General features: G+C 33.5%; 1 protein-coding gene across 1 annotated transcript in view; it reads right to left on the bottom strand.

Annotated features, from left to right (window-relative positions):
• LOC108685427 (probable G-protein coupled receptor Mth-like 1) overlaps window positions 1-19,009 on the bottom strand; it is a 158,646-nt gene that overhangs the window by 89,963 nt on the left and 49,674 nt on the right. Inside the window, exon 4 of the mRNA XM_018190205.1 lies at window positions 3,927-4,005. Coding sequence (XP_018045694.1) covers window positions 3,927-4,005 — 79 coding nt within the window. The remainder of the gene's footprint in view (window positions 1-3,926; window positions 4,006-19,009) is intronic.

Here is a 19,009-nt window from a genome sequence, read left to right as displayed (position 1 = left end):
AAAACAATAGGGTGTGTTCATTAGGGATGGACTTCTATAGAACGCTCACACTTGATACAATTAAATCATTTAGATGGTAGTGTGGTATTGCTAGTCTGTCTCGAATATTGTATCACTCAACTGTGATCAATCAAATCAAATTTCAATAGAAACAATAGGCGTTTTTGTATAAAGCAAAGTTGTATTGATAAAATGTAAAAAAAAGTTCTTTTATAGAAAAATATGTTTTAAAGATATTTTCAAAATTGTTTTATCTCATTTCGCAGCATAATTATTTTTTTATCAGTCGTTTATTATCTCTCTTTTAAAAGTCAAAGATATTCTTTGGATTTAAATTATTTAACACAAAATCGAAAATATATTATTATTTTTGATATATCCACGTTTGCGAACTTTCCCATCCAAAACTTATGTATATAAGAGTTAGTGGTATTCACTTCGCTGAGCAATAACATCTCGTATAGCACAACGCGTTAATCCGGTGATGAGCCAAACGATAGGCGAACATCGCGGACAGTAACGAGTCGACAGACCATAAGAAAAAAAGAGATCATCGGCAATACAACAGTAGTGGTCAGTGCAACGACCGTGTAGAAATACGCGCGCGCATGCAGCCGCAAATGACATCAGGATAATTTTCCAGCTCGAAAATCACGAGGCAGCCACCGTGAACGCGCAACGTGCCGCTGACACTTCAACAAGTGGATACACGCGCACGTGTCGCCGACAGTTTTGACGTGTGTGCGTTTGCGTGCGTGAGTATATGCGCGCGCGATAGAGAGAGAGAGAGAGAGAGAGAGAGAGAGAGAGAGAGAGAGACGTGAAATAAAAGTGTGAACGACGTGAGAGTGCAAGTTCATCGAACCGCATTGGTCATGATAAGTCAGGGTCGTTGATACAAATGCTTATCGCGGCTTACCGCGGGCGTTTAAATATTGCAGTTGTCTCCGATCTGCGAAAAATTGGGAATATCATTACCCACGGCCAATTTACCGTATCAATGTTACGCGAATAACATGTTTGTTTCTGTTACGGACAAACTGACATGGTACATTACGAGATAATAACAAGTCTCGTGTTATGTCACAATTGGAATCGAAACATCGTATTGCATCGATTTGTAATATTATGTCCAAAAATCAGTCTAGCGTAATTAAATGTTGAAAATACGGTAAATATCGCATGTTGTTTAATTACGGCAAAAAATGTCATTTTTGAAAATTTATCCAGTTTAAACGCACACATAAGAAATATTATTATTAAAACCAACAACAATAAACTTTTGATAACGAAAAAAAAACTTATTTTTCATGTACTAATTAATGAATTGAACATTTTAATAAAACAGAAATATGTCCTATTGAAATTTTTATCTTTGCTAATTTGAGTTTTCATTACATGGAAAAATAGAAAAAGCCATTATATAAAATATTCAGATATGAAGTTGAAAATGTGAAAATTTTGGAAGATGTTTTACAATGCGTCGCAAACACCTCGATGCAGTCGCAATGCTTCGCGATAGCTAATTAGAAGAATCAATAGTAATTATCAATGCTAGATCTGATTGGCTAATGCGGAGCATTACGACTGAGAAGGTAATTGCAACTTATTGTAGAATGCACTACAGTCTCCAATTCTTTCTTTTAATATTTTTACATTTTTACATTTGACCGCAAAATGAGAGTATAAAAATCTCTACTTTTCATTAAAAAATATTTCAAACGTATCTCTTTAAATTAAAAAAAAATCATTAATACAGAACCAATTTCATTCGTAACTTAATTTAATGGCAAAATATAAAAGTTAAAATATAAAAATCAATACAAAAGTTAATCGTACGCAAATTTTTCTGAATTCTAACATCGCTTATGATCGCATAAGCCAAATTGTTATCAATTTATCTCGTACCGAGTGTATATATTGTAAGTCGATACGTCGAGCTGCACGCGTAGATAATTACGCGTGGCGAGATGCAGACGGTGGATAACTTCTCGATCGAGAAGACGTGATGAAAATAACGCGCGAAGAAACACGATGAGGAAAGGGAGGATAAACGAAAAAGAAATAAAACAGAAAAGAGAGTGGAACCACGAGTATCGGCAGCGAGACGAGGAAGAGACCCGTTATGGTGACCGTGTTGCATCGCATTAACCAGTCGACCGAGTGATCCTGATCCAATCTCTCGTGCATTCGGTTCCCCCAACGAGCAAAGCTTTCATCGCGACAGCAATCTATTGTACTTGCTAGTAATCAGAGTACTTATGTATCTTTCTATTATAGATCATGATGCGTATAAATCACATTTTTAAGGCTCATTTAAAGCTCATTTTATTAAAAGATTTAATATTCCGAATAAAAATTACTAAGCAGTTGCATAAGATCTATATATATTGAAAAAATTCTAAATTTTAGTAATATTTCCTTGAATAATAACTAGGTAATTAAATAAACATTTCTTTACTGCAAATAAATATTTATTTAAAAAAAAAGTAATACTTAAATCAAATAATACACATTTAGTAAATATTTATTTGCAATAAGGAATATTAGATTTACGAAATTTTTTTCAGTGTATGAAATGTGTATACGAGTAACATAAAAATATATAATTTTTCATTCTTACATTAAAATTTACGATTATTAAATCTTAAAATGCTATTTACGTACTTAAATCTCTTGCAATTCATATATAATAATTTATTGAACAAATATTGATTCATTACTCTTCAGCAGTTTGCGGAAAATGCTTTTTATTTTTAATCCACTAATTGCCTGTGGTCTTCATTTGTGAATTTTATCAAATTTTTATTTTTGATATCAATAATCATTTATTCATCATTCAATTAAAACTTTTTCAAATAAAAAGTAAAAATTTGACAATTAATGGGTTAATTTGTTACGAAAGCTGATATATTTTTGTCTAGAAATATTCTGAGGAAATATTGATCAGAACATTTTATTATGTAAATTATAAGAACGATTTTACTTTGTGTAGTCTGTTTTAATCCGAATGATTATGCGATCATAAACGAGGATATAATTGCGTTTGTGATTTGTACGTTCTCTCATGTGATCCAATATTTTTCATAATTACGTATGGATGAACGGACTTTAATTAGTTACAACGAGCCGTAGGCAAGAAATGTATAGAATTTCTCTGAAATTTAGTTAAATTATTATAATCATCTGCTTGCGTACGGATGATTTATCCGCATTGTATAATTATTTCGGACTATAATGAAGCGACATGTTAATTAGAATTTATTTCGCCATTATCGAGCATCGATATTCGTCGGGATAATTAGGCATTTTGTTGTTCTAGAAAACCGATGTTAACTAAATCAAATCAATAAATCCGCGTTCTATTTATTTACGAGATAAATATTTATCGCGTATCTCATTTTTGCTAAACTTTCGGTTGTGGTTTACTTCAATTTCCCGATAATTCAGAATTCCTTTCGAATCGTATATAGGAATTGGCTATAATCTCTCTATAACGTTAACTGCCTCGCTTTACTTAACAATATATGCGTCAGTGATCTGTACGGCATTCTATTACGCAACAGATCGACGACTGGAATGTCTGTACTGTTCCAAAGCATTTTTCCCTTTGTTTTTTTAAACATTTTTATCGATAACGTCGCGAGGTATAACGGCATTCCGCAAATTCCGATTATTCTTCGACGGCAGTGGCGCAATTTTATGACCCTCCAAAGCATCACTCTCAAAGTTTTAGATATTCGTGATACGAAGTCAGAGACCTCTCTGTCTGCTTGCCTGACGATCTTTCACAACTTTGTAACAGTCGTTATCAAATAACGGTTGCGCGTAAGTACATCGTAAGTAATACATTTTAAGTCACGCTTGAAAACACATTTATCTCTTGGAAACGGAACAATGAAAACGGGAAATGAATCACGACTCACCTGAACGTCCACCAGATGTTGAAGCACATCGTATTCAGCCAGAAGAAAGCAGCCAGGAAGAAAAAGTGTGCCATGATCGCTGAAAACATAACAAGTCTTATTAGTTTTACAAATATTTAAAGAGGTTTAAGAAAGATTTACTTTTCTTCCTTTTGGAAGAATATTGTATGAGACATCAAATATTTTACTTTTACAATTTAAATAATTTTAATTATTAAACATTGATTTAAAAAAAAAATCAAGTTAAGGTGGTTGTATTATGGCCTCTCTCTCTCTCTGTGTGTGTGTGTGTGTGTGTGTGTGTGTGCGCGCGCGCGCGCGTGCGTGCGTGTGCGTGGATAGTTAAAAATTAATATTTGCCTGGTTATCCACCATTTTCTTCGGTTTAGGAAATTCGTATTATATTTATCTTATAATCCTTTAATTTTTGAGTGAATTTCTAAATATCGTTTTTACGTTATAATTTAAAACTGTCGCTTCTTATTTACCACATGTTAAAAATACTAACTTCAAATGTGATTATCTTTTGAACATGCCTGGTTACCTCCCCTCCCTCTCTCCTTAAAATGATAAGTATGTATAGAGAAGATCATCATCTTCAATAGTAAAAGCTTCAAACATATCTTTAAAAAAGTCATTTTGTGATACAACCACCGTTAATAGTTGGTTGTTTGAAATTTGCTTCAGTCGGATATTTTAGTCATAGTAATGTATGCAAATTTTCACTCACAAGTTAATAGCGAAGTTTAATAGCGAATTACTTTGTATGCGCTCTCTCTCTCCCCCCCCTCCCTCTCTCTCTCTCTCTCTCTCTCTCTCTCTCTCTCTCTCTCTCTCTCTCTCTCTCTCTCTGTGTGTGTGTGTGTGTGTGTGTGTGTGTGTGTGTAATTCTTTTTTAATAATTTATCACAATTCTTAACATATTCTAGACATTTTGTAACGGGTAAACTCGTTGAACAAAGACGCTGTCGGTTTTCAGAACTTCGATGCGTTCGTAAAAGATTCATAAACCGTAGGGAAGGTTTCGAGGGTAGGACACACAAAAGCAAAAGGCTGGACAAAACTTCAGGGAGAGACAGCTTTTGTGAGAATCTGCTTGCAAAGTCGCCGAGAGGGTGCGCGACTGGTGATGTCTTATAAATTTTTTAAAATCGCAAGCATTCATCCTTAGAATCTGCGCGCGTCTCCTAACGAAGGCGAAAATTATATAGAGAGATTATCTTCTTTACAAAAAACATAAATTAAGAACATAAATAGTATCAACGATTATTAGCAATACGATTATAGCAATAAATACTCAGCGAATATTTATAGCTATAAATTTTATTTCAAATAAATTTAATAAAAATTCAATAAAAATAAACATTAAACAAAAATAACAGAATACATAAAAGTTGTACATATAATTATTATCTACAATAATAAAAAGAAAAAATTATTAACTCTTTTGTAAAAAAAAATCGATATCTAATTACTTTTACTAATAAATAACAAAATTTTCTATTCATTCTTAACTCTCTCTTACTTATTAATTTTTAATAGTCCTTTAACTTTCATCGTTTCTTTAACATTCGAAAATACGGAATTACAAAATCATGATAGTGGTGGAAAGATCAGATGACACAAGAGGAATGAAATATTGTATAAATATTTGTGCGTTATTTTCGCGTATTGATAAATTTTTAATAGCATTGCGTGCGCTTGGCCCTTAGAATACAGAACAATAAAGAACGGAAGCCATGGTGAGAGAATGCGAACATTAATTTCTAAAAACGCAATCGACAGCTATACATAACGATGGTAATAACGAATGTGCTGGCTCGCGCTCAGACCTTGTCAAACATTCCTTTGCAAATAGGCACTTCATTTTTAATAAGCATGAATGAATGTGCGACTGAATGTATGTCATCTGCACGACGCGACGAGACGAAATGTATGTTGTAATTAAAACAAAGGCGACCGTCGATTGTTTAGTAATGATCAAAATGTTACTGTTTAATCTTTCAAAGTTTAATTACACACGCAGAGGACATTTCACAAAATGTAAAATATTCGCGATAAACCTTAGTTATAATAAAATATCCTATACGTAAAACAATACATACGTAGAGTATAAATGTTTTTATTTCGTTGGCTTTGCGTTCGATAAAATTGTAAAAATCACGTACAAACACAAGTATCTATCATTAATTACGTAATCATGTTTTTTCATGGATATTTTGTCATGCACAAATTTAATTTCAGACAATTTGTATAATTATAGCTGTAGCAAGAAACGCATCAATAAGCGATTGATAAGAAAAGACAAGCGACATTAAATTCCTCATGATAAAATACCAACTAATAGCGAGATTTATTAACACTTTCTATTTTCTCAATATGCATATATTGCAACGTAATAGTACGTATTCGACGTACGAAGGTATATAATGCAAGATCTATTAAACTAAGTTCCTTGCGTTCACTCCGTTACTATGAATTACACACCTCGTTCGCACCTCGGGACAAACGGGCAATTAGAAGTCCTTGCGCATAAAAATATGAATAACGGCAGTGAGTGACTCATCGCACGACTATCGCTTAATCGAGTCTCTATTCAGTCGCAATTATCCTAACGGAAATGGTAAAAATTTTGTGGACGGAAAGATAAATCGCAGTGTAAACATGTCTGACTGCGTGCCGCGAGTTCAATTAACTTTTACTTTGTACACACACGTCGACACGGGCGGCATATATATAACGCAAAAATTCATATCGCTAATGGAGAGAGCAACCAAGGGCGGTGATGCAGAATCGCGAGTTTAAAGATCGATTACAGTGGATTTGTCGCTGGCAATTTACGATGTCAAGATAGCTGTACAGAAAAATACGTATATAAATAATAATTAATTACTTGTTTCAAGTAAAATTTCAAAAATTCATATATTCGAATCTATCACAAAAATTTGTCATAAACAATCAAATTTAGGATTCAAAATGTATTCTGAATCCAAGTTTACTACTTCAATTAAGATTATCAAGTCAAAACAAATTTTCTTTGCTTATTATATTATATAAAATCGTTTTCTTCAATAAATTTTATAATATTTTCCAGAAGAAAATAAATTCTTGTTTAAATACATATTAATAATTTTTTCTCAATATATAATATAAGTATACTTTATAAGTATATTTTAAGGTTATTATAAAAAAAAAATTCTTTGTTAAAAATAACCGTTATTTAAAGGAAAGGAAGTAAATTGAGTAAGTATAATAATATTTCTTAGCAATAGAATGATATTTTTCTAGATTTATAGTTATCATTTAGAACGAAGAAGTTCATACGTTAAATAGAGAAACAAAATTAAAAATATTTTATTTTATAAGAACTATTTTAATTTGCCAATGATTATAATTAATTTGCGGATTATAGAAATGTTTCTAATAAAAAGATTCTAATAATAAAGGTTTCTAATAAAATTTGATAAAATTTGTAATATTTATGACATTCTTTAAACATGTTAAGAAACGACTATTTTATTATAAGAGAACCCATTTAATGAGACACGTATCCTCGTACACGTGTATATAAAGTTGTATTTGGTTAAATCCCAGAAAAATTACTTTCGTCGGCAGTTGGCCGGTATAAGTAAAACGCAATATATATTGCGGCAAAACGTGGACTAACAACCTGCAGTTACAGGACCACCTCCGACGACGCCCGAAGTCACGAGCGAAGTGAGATTAACGCGTACGTTACACGGTAGTGAAATCGTCAAATAATTCTTCGCCGGGAGGCTTTCACGGGACGGCAGCCGCCAGCATTTATCGCGCGGCCTAGAAATAATTAAATTTCCAAAACTAATTACGACTCGTTGCAATTATAACTCGAGCGACATTCATCCGTGAATCGCCACACTATCATCCACCCTCGTCGACTCGACGCCCGGCACCAGGGAGGCTGGAGAGAGCTTGCAAGCGAAATGGGGGCGAACCGTTACGGTATCTCACCCCACGACGACTGCCACCCTTCATCGACAAAATCCACCCGGCAACGTGTTTCGGACGGCGGAGGCGGATCGTGTTTGCGCGGTGTGTTTTCCATTTTCCACGCCCGGTAGAATCCACCGTGTGCAGCAATGGTCCTTTTGTTGGAATTAGTACCGGGAGTCAAGAGAGAAAGAGAGAGAAAAGGGATGGAGAGAAAGATGGGAATATAACGCGGGGGATGTTTTCAAGTACCACGCGCTGCTTGTTTTCTCATTCATCATGATTTATATGAGTCGTGAACAGCGATGCGAAGACACGAGGAGGAGAGCTAGATAAAAACATGATCTTGTGTTAGCAGATAAAAAGATATTCGCTTCCGGAAAAGTATTCTTTATGCCGCGTGTCAAGAACGTATTATTTTCGTGAAGAAGTGTAACGTGTCCTAAAAGTCAAGAGAAGTTACGTCTGAGAGAAGTATACTGTTACTTCTAGATATAAACGAGAAATGTACATCATATCAATAAATACTAGTATAGGATATACTTATACAGGAGGCTAATAATCATATAATAACAATTAATCAATAATATATTAATAGAATTACATTAATTGTATTAGAGTTCTAATTCTTGATTAAATTACGATTGAATTTAATTATCACATGCTAAACATTATCTGATAAATAACTTTAATGTGATTTTGTCGAGTGACCAAAATTGTGATCTTATTCAACAAAAGCATAATACTACATATACTTCCAACAATTTCCAAAAAGATTTGACAGAAATATAAAATACAATATATTATCAATTGTCTTTTTAAACTATAAAAAAATATAGAAAATCAATTGTTACTTTAATAACGTACATCAGTACGATATAAAGAACTGCTAAGATAAGCTTCCTATTTATGATTTTTGTCTTTTTAAACAGAAGTATTTAGGGCAAACGAATGAATGTTTACATCCGCAATTAAATATTCCCTATAGACCAAGTCTATTTCCCAGTTCGTAAATTTTCGACGAAAAACCTTTCGTTAAGATTGGCTTTTAAACACGCAGAGCATTGAGACAGAGAGCTATGGAGGAAGAGGAGGGAGAGGAAAAGGAGAGAAGAGCGCGCGAAGCAGCTGGGGTTAATTTAAGTCACGTTGTACAGAATCGAAGGAACTAGTATTGCGGCGTTTACGTGTACGACCCTATGGCACCATCAGGGGTGAGTGTCAAGGGTTGAAACGTCAGCCAGCTAAAGGCGCCTCGATTTGCATGGGAGGAGGATTTCAGAATTAGATTGCACGGGTTGACCCATCGTTTATCTTTTTCTTTCCCAGAGAGTACATCTAATTGCCCTGAGGGATGACACTCCCCTTGTTGAGCACGTGCGTGCTAACGTTATTGTTGCGCCGCACTTCGTCGGGAGTAATGCGATATGAAAGAGTAAATGTATATTTATTTCAATTGAAAAGTCCGCTTATAATTAAATGTTAGTACAATACGAGTAGTCTCAAATATTTGTTCGTTTACTTTTCAATGAGAAAATTTTAATGAGGACTTGTTTGAACTTCTCTCTCAACATAAAATAAATTTAAAAAGCAATTTTATATATAAAAACATACGGTAACAAGAACTATAAGTAATTAATGTTACCATAAAATAATTAAAAATATAATTCTCTGTAACTCGATAAATTCAATATTTTAAAAATACAAATATTTATTTAAACTTCTCGTGCATGTTTCCGTGAATGAATATAAATGTAACAGAAAGACGATGAAGATCACAAAAATGAATGATTTTGAAGGAGTTAAAGAGTCTGAAAAAGAAATTCTATCCCTTTTTTCCTTCTTTTTCTTTTATTTTTTTCTTCATTCAAATGTACGCCGTACAAAGTACCGTATAATGCGCCGGTATCACGCAGTCTTAGCGTCGCTCATTTAAGTTAAACACAATAAAACGGCATTATCGTTCGAAATAATTGGCTCGCAGTGGCTTTATTACACCGTCTTGATTTTAACTGGAATCGGACTCGACGCGTGTTGTGGACCTTCCTGGACTTTCCGTAGAACCGCGTGCGACATTACGCGCTTAATGAATTACGGAAGTTGGCGACAGCCTCGTGGGATGAGCGATCGGTCAACAAGGAAATTAAATTTCAACTTGTTCGCGAAAATTTGCTCACAGTTGCAAAACACGGATTGCAAGAGGCGAATAAACCTATTTAAAAAGTATACAATTAATGCTAAGGAAATATACCCAGAGAAAGATTTCTTCGATTCAAAGAAATGTTTCTTTATTATATGGTTAAAGAAAAAATTTCTTTGATTTGTTAATATCATTTCTTTGATTTAAACATTATGTTTTGAAAGTAAATAAAAGAATTTATTTGATTTAAAAAAATTATGTTCAAATCGAAGAAATAACGTTCAAATCAAAAAATGTTTTTCTTTAATCGTATAGCAAAGAAACATTTCTTTAAATTGAAGAAATCTTTTCTTTGTGTAATATCATACAAATATCCTATTTTGATCAGTTCTATGAGATTTCATCGATTAAATTCCATTAAATTCGTCTTAAAAGTTTCATCAAAATGTAATCGATCAATTGCATTACTTAATTTTATTGTTTCAAAGTTCTTTTTTACTTCTTTATCATTACATTTCAACATGAAAAAAATAATTTTGAAATATCTATAAAAATTTAATTAGATATTGATCTGAAAATAATGTTGTTGGTCTATCAAAATATTTATGAAAAACTTAAACATGAGCCATACTGTAAAAAATGTTGATATCCTAATCATAAATTTGAGTCTTACATAGAGTAACTGTCCCTATTAATATACCTTTTAGCCAATTTGCTTATTACTGAATTAATTATTAAATATTGTAGTTTTAACTTTATCTGCTTGCAATCAATATCGATTTTTCAACTACTTCTTTTTCTTATAATATTTCTTTAATTTAAAAAATATTAATACTTTATAATACTTTTGACAAAAATAGAAAACATGTTTTTGTCCCTATTAGTGTCCTCTAAGCAATGATGGCCCTATTAATGTGCTTCCAATTTGTATGCCTACATTGAGAAAAAAATATAGTTAATTTTAATAAATATTTAGTTCAATACTGTTAACTAAACATTTACTCAGTAAGTAAATACTTGTTCAATAAAAAAAATGATTGTTAAATCAAATTATGTCTTTATCAAATAAATATATATCTTTATATTTAATAAATATAAAGTTGACAGTATTCAACTAAATATTTATTAAAATTGACTATATTTTTTTTAAATGTTTTCACATTTGACTCATTTTAACATATAGTTACTAAAACAGATAATAAATTTAAACTAATTGTTTATGTTAATATTACATAAATCACTATTTCAATTATATTTATTTGAAAGTACACTCATAATACAACGTTCTCAGCTCCAATACAGAACACATTAATAGGGACAAGCATAAAATCTTGCGGTACGTATTACTGGATTCATATAAATTCCTCGTATCTTTCGAAAAATATTTAAAATATTTCAATACTCGAAAAATAAAATATTATCTTTATATGCATTAATAATTTAACTTATTTATTTGTGCTAGTTTTCTTTATGACTTATTGAAATACAAAAGCACACTAATAGGGACAGGCACAGTAAGTGGGACAGTTACTCTAATTATTTTGATAGTTCAATAAAATTTATTTTCAGATCTATATCTATATCTTTAAATTTTTAAGTAGTTATTTTAGCAAAATCGTTCTTTACATAAAAGTTTATAAAAATAGAAAGAAAAATTGTCGAATATTTACGTAGTCAAAACTACGTACAATAAATACTCAAAGCGTCATTTTTGTCAAATTGCATCGTTTATTGATTATAATGGCTATCTGCAAGATGGGTAACTCTAATCTTTTTATCTCTCTGAAAAAGAGAGAACATATCTAGTGATTTACGCGGCGCCATCGGGGAGGTTTTGTTGGAACGCAATGTAACGCTGATAATTTCGCGGGAGTAATACCAGTAGCCGTTTGCGCCAAAAACCATTTCTGAACGAAGAGGAATTATACGTCGGACTGTCGAGAAAGTAGCGACGACAGATGAGAGGCTGATAAATAGTTATGAAGAACGAGGATGGAAAACGCATGAGGTATGAGAACAAATTAAACGAGGGAAAAGAGAATGAATGTAAAATTCATTCGAAGTTTTACGATTCGCGATATTTCATCTCTCTAATATGTTGCAATATTGCTTACTAAATACCGCAAATTAAACCGGACCTGCTCATTGAATCTTATAAAAGAACGGAGAGGTTGAAATGAAAATAATTCATTTCTGTGATAAATATTGGATAACACTCAATATCATATCTAATATCGTATCTACAACAAATACGTACATAGTAGAAATAAACAGAATTGTTATAACAATGTACATTTCTGAAAATAATAATAATTAATGTCACAATTTCTACATCAAATGGATTTCTCTTATTTAAAATTGATGAAAAATTACATTTTTAGATTATTTGCATACAAATTTGTATATAGATTTTTTAATTTTTTTTTTCCTTAAAAAAATGCAAAATTTTATATAAAATTATTCATATCGTTCTATGGAAAACTTATAGCAAATTCGATAGGACACACTAGTACTACGTACTAGTGCACATTAAAGTAAATTGTACAATGATTTAATCCGTGTATAAAAATAAAATGCAAATATTTCAAATATAAAATACATATTTTACTTAACAACACAATAAAATGTACTCAGGATTTTATCCAATCCGTTTTTATATTTATATCAAGCACATATTTTTATATTAATTTGTGTACGATGGCTTTAATGTGCACCAGTGCATACTGAGTGTATCCAATCAAACTCGCTATGAATTTTTATGATAGGGGAAAGAATATTTTATGAACTTAACGATTTCTCTTAATTTACGACACACAATTATAGCTCTGTTAGTCCACGTTGAATTGTCGGATCAGAAACCGGCGACGACAGGCGAGAGACTGATAAATAGTTATCGAAAATTGCGGGAGGGTCGGAAAACGAAACGGTGGGCTCGATGAACGAGCGAAAGGGGGGAATTTAGAATACATACAGTTGCGTATGATCTATGACACGCGATATCGGCGCGGGCGATTCGTTATAACATTAATAATTATCATCGATTCGGCCGCATGCAACCGTGGCCCCGCCTATGACGCGATACGACGCGTATAAAATTCGACCGGTGAAATGACTACCGTTTCGAAATATCGCACAATCGTGAATCGTCGCTAAGCATAGTATCCATACGTAAACCGATTTAATCAAGCACGCAATAAAACTGACGTATCGCGCGCGCGCGTCGGATACGGAAATGCATGGCTAGCATAAATCCGGCACGGCAAGTGCAAATGTGATTATTCGTGTACGCGGTGGAAAAATGACACGCATAATTACAATTAGAATTTTTATGGACCGAATGACGTAATCACAATGTGCGTAAATAACGCGGAAAAATATAACGCGATTCGTTGAAATAATGATAATGTGTTAATTGATAAATAATATGGACATAAAGTCTATGAACATTTTATTAAAAAAAAAAATAAAATAAAGGAAGTTATATTACATGTTAATTAATTATAATAGATTATACTCAGATAAATTAGATAAATTCATAATAATTAATATTCTATGTGGAATATTATTAATTAAGTAGAAACGAGACATGACGGACATAATATGTAGTAAGTATATAGCACATTAAATCGTGAAATTTTATATAATAATAGTAATGCAATATATAAAAAATTACTTCTTATAATCCAGAAATGAAATGAGTTACAAAAATCGGAAATATTTTTATTACGTATTCTAGAAAACATTTCTAATAGATAATATACCTTAATTAATTTTAATAAAAACGAGACATTAAATTTTGTTATTGAATTTTATATTCCGCAATAATAATACTATAATATGTCAAAATTATATTATAATTACATGTAAAAATTATATTTATTAATCCAAAATAAATAGATTACAGAATAAATAAATTTAAACCAAAAAAATCTGTAACAATTAAAATTTTTCATATGTCACTTTATTACGAATTTTATAAGACATTTTTAACGAACATAATATCTCAATTAATTTTAATAGAAACACGACATGGAGATAATAATTGGACGTTAAATTTTATCGTTGAATTTTATATTGCTAATAATACAGCAATATGTGAGAATTATATTCATCTAGAAATTGGATTATAGAAAGAATGAGAAAAAATAAATTTAGGTCATAAAAGTCCGTAGCAATTAATATTTTATGTGTATCGTTATTTTGTGAGACATTTGTAATGAATAAAACGTGTGGATAAAAGTAACTACTCGAAATTAGTGAATTGCACGCTGTGTATGGAGCAATGTTCTTACGATCAAGATTTAATCGGCCTGTCCTATTTTTTTCTCTTTCACGCCCAGACTGAACGGGTAACAAAGTAGTCGTTATCTTTGCAGGCAGCGAGACGCAACGTGGGTTGTTACGCCGAAGGAATGTGCTTCAAAAGTACAGAATGGCGCGCGTTCTACGCGATTTCAGCGAAAACAAACGATAGTTCTACATACACATCGTATTATTTGTACACCTCGACTCGCCCTAATTTGCAAAGAGAATGGTACTTGCTTTCGCTTGTAAGCAGTGTTACAACAACTACGAAGATAACTGGACAATAAAGGTGGCGATGGACCGTGCTTTTCCGCCTGAAACACCCGTCAGGCATGCTGTATTGTTAGTCAATCGTTGTTCGTGAGATGGAGATACGTAAACGTCGAGTAATTTCGGTGCCCGTCGATGTTTAGTTTCCATGAACCTCGGTAGAAACGTTCTTGCAACCGCGTTGGACTCGAGTGAAATACAATACGCATAAATTATTATATACCCATTCCAAAGAAACATTACAACTTTGACCATAAAATATAAAGCATAAATTAATTGCATTTTCTTGAAAAAGGTAGTAATAAAAGCCAAAAAGGAATAAAATATTTAAATTGTAATAAAAACACACATATGTATTATTTTTCGATAAAATCATTTAAATTTATTTTTCGTTAGAGATATAAAACGTTTACGTCATTTTATGGGTGCTTTATACTTATGACCAAGTATTAATCCAAAAAATTGTCCCATGATCAGATATGATCAATTCTAAAATATATAATTCTTCCTGTAGCACCTTAATTTAATTACAGATTTCATTATAGCCATCACGTACGTTATATAAAATTTATTGATGAAATTAAGAGTCCCATTTTCCGAGAGCATCCTCGACTCTCGATCCACACGAAGTAGACTGTTCACGTGTAGCACTAATGAAACTCCGTGGTGAATCAGCTTTGGTAGTGCGTTTAAATATATCTCGACTGTCCTCGCGTGTCGCTTCCGTGGAACACACGCGCGTATATTAAGACCGCCCAGTACGAATTCGCGACACAATACTTGGGCCGGCATGGGACGTCGTCAGCAGTGAAGTAATGAATTAGACATTTTTATTCCCGCCCGTATCCCGAAGAGAGCGGATCCCGTCCTGCACAATGTTGGGAAGACTTTTTACGATGGGTAATCAAAACAGTAGAGAACTGAATTGCACGGTCCGCCACTTCGAGTTATACTTCAGGAAACAAATTCTCCATCGAGAAATGGTTAATCCGTTCGTTTCGTAGAATTATTTTGTTGGAAGTTAATTTGCTTATTCAAACACGCGTATTTATGCATTTATATTCAAGGAAATTTAATGATAATTAAAAAAATTACTTCGAATTATCTCATCTCATGCAAGATTATCATCACACTTTTTTATATATAATAAGGTAAATTTATAATAAGAAAATGGGCGTTTAATCCTTCTTTATATATTCAAAAGAGATATCGTAAAGTTTTAAATAACCCACTTTGTATAGATTAACGGATTAAGATCTCGTTTAAAAATGAATAATTTATTGCGAGCACTGTCTCCGAATTATGTTTATTATAAGAACTAATAATTATTATTTTTCATTTGCGATTCTTTTTTCCTGCTCTAATTCGTCTATTTTAGTTCCTCGAAACCGCTCGCTTATTTTCTTGAACTGTTCGTCCTCATTACCGTCTGTCATCGTTGCGTCGAAACTTTCATCTTTTTTGCTTCCGCGCGCATGTGGTATCGATGAATAATGTAATCGATGAATTGAACGAGCAAAATTCTGTTATATTTAGACATAACGAGCGGAGGCCAATCAGAGCGTGGAAAGCAAAACGACAAGAAGAAAGAGAGAGAACGGACACGAGTACAAATCGATTGAACGATGGAGAGACTCGTGGCTGCTACTCGAGGCATCTCCACTTATATGGCGTCTCGTAACATTGCGCGATACGCAAGGGCCCACAATGTGTCTCGAGTGTTGCTGAAATTGCTAGCGAATGACGTCGACGGAGTTGGCTGGCTGGCAACTGGAGTAGTCCGGTTTGTGTCGACCAAGCTTCAAACCCTTCACTAAACGGCCACGTGACGAATTACCTGGGAAATAACCACCCAACCGTCTCTCCTTCTCTTCTTCCTACATCAACGACCAGCTGACATTTCGTAATTAATTTTCAGGACAGCGAGAATTTCGATACTCTTTCTTTTTCTCTCGTGTGAGATTGCAACGAACGAGGAACGGAGGAGGCCTCGTTGTAGATTGGCCTTCCTACAACCTGCAGGGAATTAACGGGACGCGCCATTCCGTCGACACGACCCATTGTCGCGGAAAAAGAAGGATGAACAAACGACGGTGACTCCCGAGACGTCAATTAGCGAGCGTCCTAAAAAATTCATATCGGAAACTTACGGCGCTTGGGGACGAAACTTGTGAAGCATTTCTCCGGTTTTTACGAAGTGTAGTGGGAAAATTAAAACATGATGGGGGAATTGCGGTTTGGTGGGTACGCATGATTTTTTAACGCGAGCGTTAAGCAGATGTTTCTTAGTCCTCGACTACCATGGTAAAATTAAATAAATCTGCTGTTAAAGCGGATGTTTTATAATTTAATAAAATAGTATTATACTGTATTATGTTTTTAATATATTGTTAAAAAAATATTATTCCTTACTCCAACATAACATATAAACATTTTAATTCCAGAAATATTATATAATTAGCGGTTAAGCTGGATCTTTAGTGCTTAAATATATATAATTTCGGAATTTACTTATATATGTCTAATTCTGCAAACTGTGCACCGAATTTAATTTTCAGTCTTGAAACGCTGTTCTAACAGAACTGAAATAGTAATATCACAAATTAAATAGACAAGCAATTTAATATTGATGCTCATAGGCATCTAAGAAGAAAATTCATAATCTGATGCTTTACTATAAGCTTTACTATAAGGTTTAAGATGCTTATTAGCATCAGATTATCCTTCTATCAGATTATGAATATCCTTCTTTATCTTCTAAGATGCCTATGAGCATCAACAATATTAAATTGCTCGTCTATTTAATTTGTGTTATTACCATTCTGGTTCTATTAAGATTGCGTTTCAAGACTGAAAATTAAATTCGACGCGCAGGATTACGTATATAAATTCATATCGCATTATTTAAACATTAAAGATCCAGCTTGATCGTTTAAAGCTGTCATATTTCCTAATTGTTGCGATGTATTCACATCACGATCTTAATAGAGACTTTGTTTAATATTATTTATATAATTAGATTTGCTTGCTAGAGATATTTGTTTTATTTTATTTTTCTTTATTATATCTTATCGCTTTGACTCTACGACTGTTTAAAAATAGCTCAGATTACAGCACTTTCTTTCTCTTCTATCATAAAAATCCTAAAATATTATTTTATAGATCCTTTTTAAAATATTTTAAATATTCTGAACTAATAATAAGTGTCGTATACATTAATGTGGTATATTGTGCTATAAATAGTGCTTAACGTGACAAGTACAAAAATGTGCGACGAGTGATTGGTGACTTCATCGGAGTCACCAGTTGAACAGGAGAAAGCGCGTTTTTATATACCTCCATTTAGCTAAGAATAGCTATGGAAATTCTATAACAGGACGATAAGTTAGTTGCGAAGAACCGCCAACTCCGAGCACAATCAACAGCGGAGAGGAAGAAACATCACAACGAGCGGAGGAAAGTACAGACGCCCCGCGCGGAAACAAAAGGGAGACAAAAGGGTCAGAATGAGTGAAACAGTGAAGAATACATATGTATCGTATCGAGAGACTTCTCGCGCGGTTGCACAATAGCGTAGCATAACCGCGGGTCCCAGGATCGTCGTTCTGGCGCGACGCCAAGAGGTCGGCCGAAGTTCAAATTTTCCGGTAGCACCGAGCATGAGATATAATAACACGTCGGCCGTCTGGCATATGAATTCCAGCGGCTTTCCAGAGATATGTACGAGTGGCACCATCAGACCCTCATCCCTGTATATGCGAGTACGCGCGCGTGCATCGACGACGCGACATATACGCATGTCGAGTTGGTGGTCGATCGCTCCAAGTCGAGAGTCCTCAAGGGTTAAGCTGCTTTCCAATGTTGCTCGCTCATACACGCATACACATCGGGACTATTAACCAACGAGCCGCGTTCCTGTCTATAGGTCTCGTGAAAAATTCCGCTTGAAATTCCGAGCGAATGGGGAAACGGCGCGGCCGGATTTCGAAGATTATCGTATATTCCAGAGCACGGAGCTCGACCCGCTGCATAATAGTTGGTTGTTCGAAAAGGCGTGTTACGTCTGTAAATCATACGCCATGCAATAAAACTATCAGAAGATTGTCGGTCGGTGTATCTTGATCGCCTGAGAGTGGCGCTTAGCAGTTTTTACAGAATGTGAAATCATAACATTTGTCAATTTTATGTGGAACGACGTCGACGCAGCTGTCTCGCATTAATGTCGCAATCGAAAGTCTTTTGATAGATATCGAATCTGCGGGATATCTACGTTAACGTGTTTGCGGCGGCTCGGTTGTGATTATTTGGAATATTTGTAAACGCAATGTACACAAATGTAAAATTCGATCATTAGCGGATCTAGAAATTTTCAATGGGGACCATCGACGCGAAATTTTTT

The sequence above is a fragment of the Atta colombica genome, unplaced genomic scaffold (assembly GCF_001594045.1).
Source record: "Atta colombica isolate Treedump-2 unplaced genomic scaffold, Acol1.0 scaffold153, whole genome shotgun sequence".
In the NCBI taxonomy this organism is placed as follows: Eukaryota; Metazoa; Arthropoda; class Insecta; order Hymenoptera; family Formicidae; genus Atta; species Atta colombica.
Note: the sequence above shows the minus strand (reverse complement) of the source record. Positions and strands in the feature narration are given on the sequence as shown.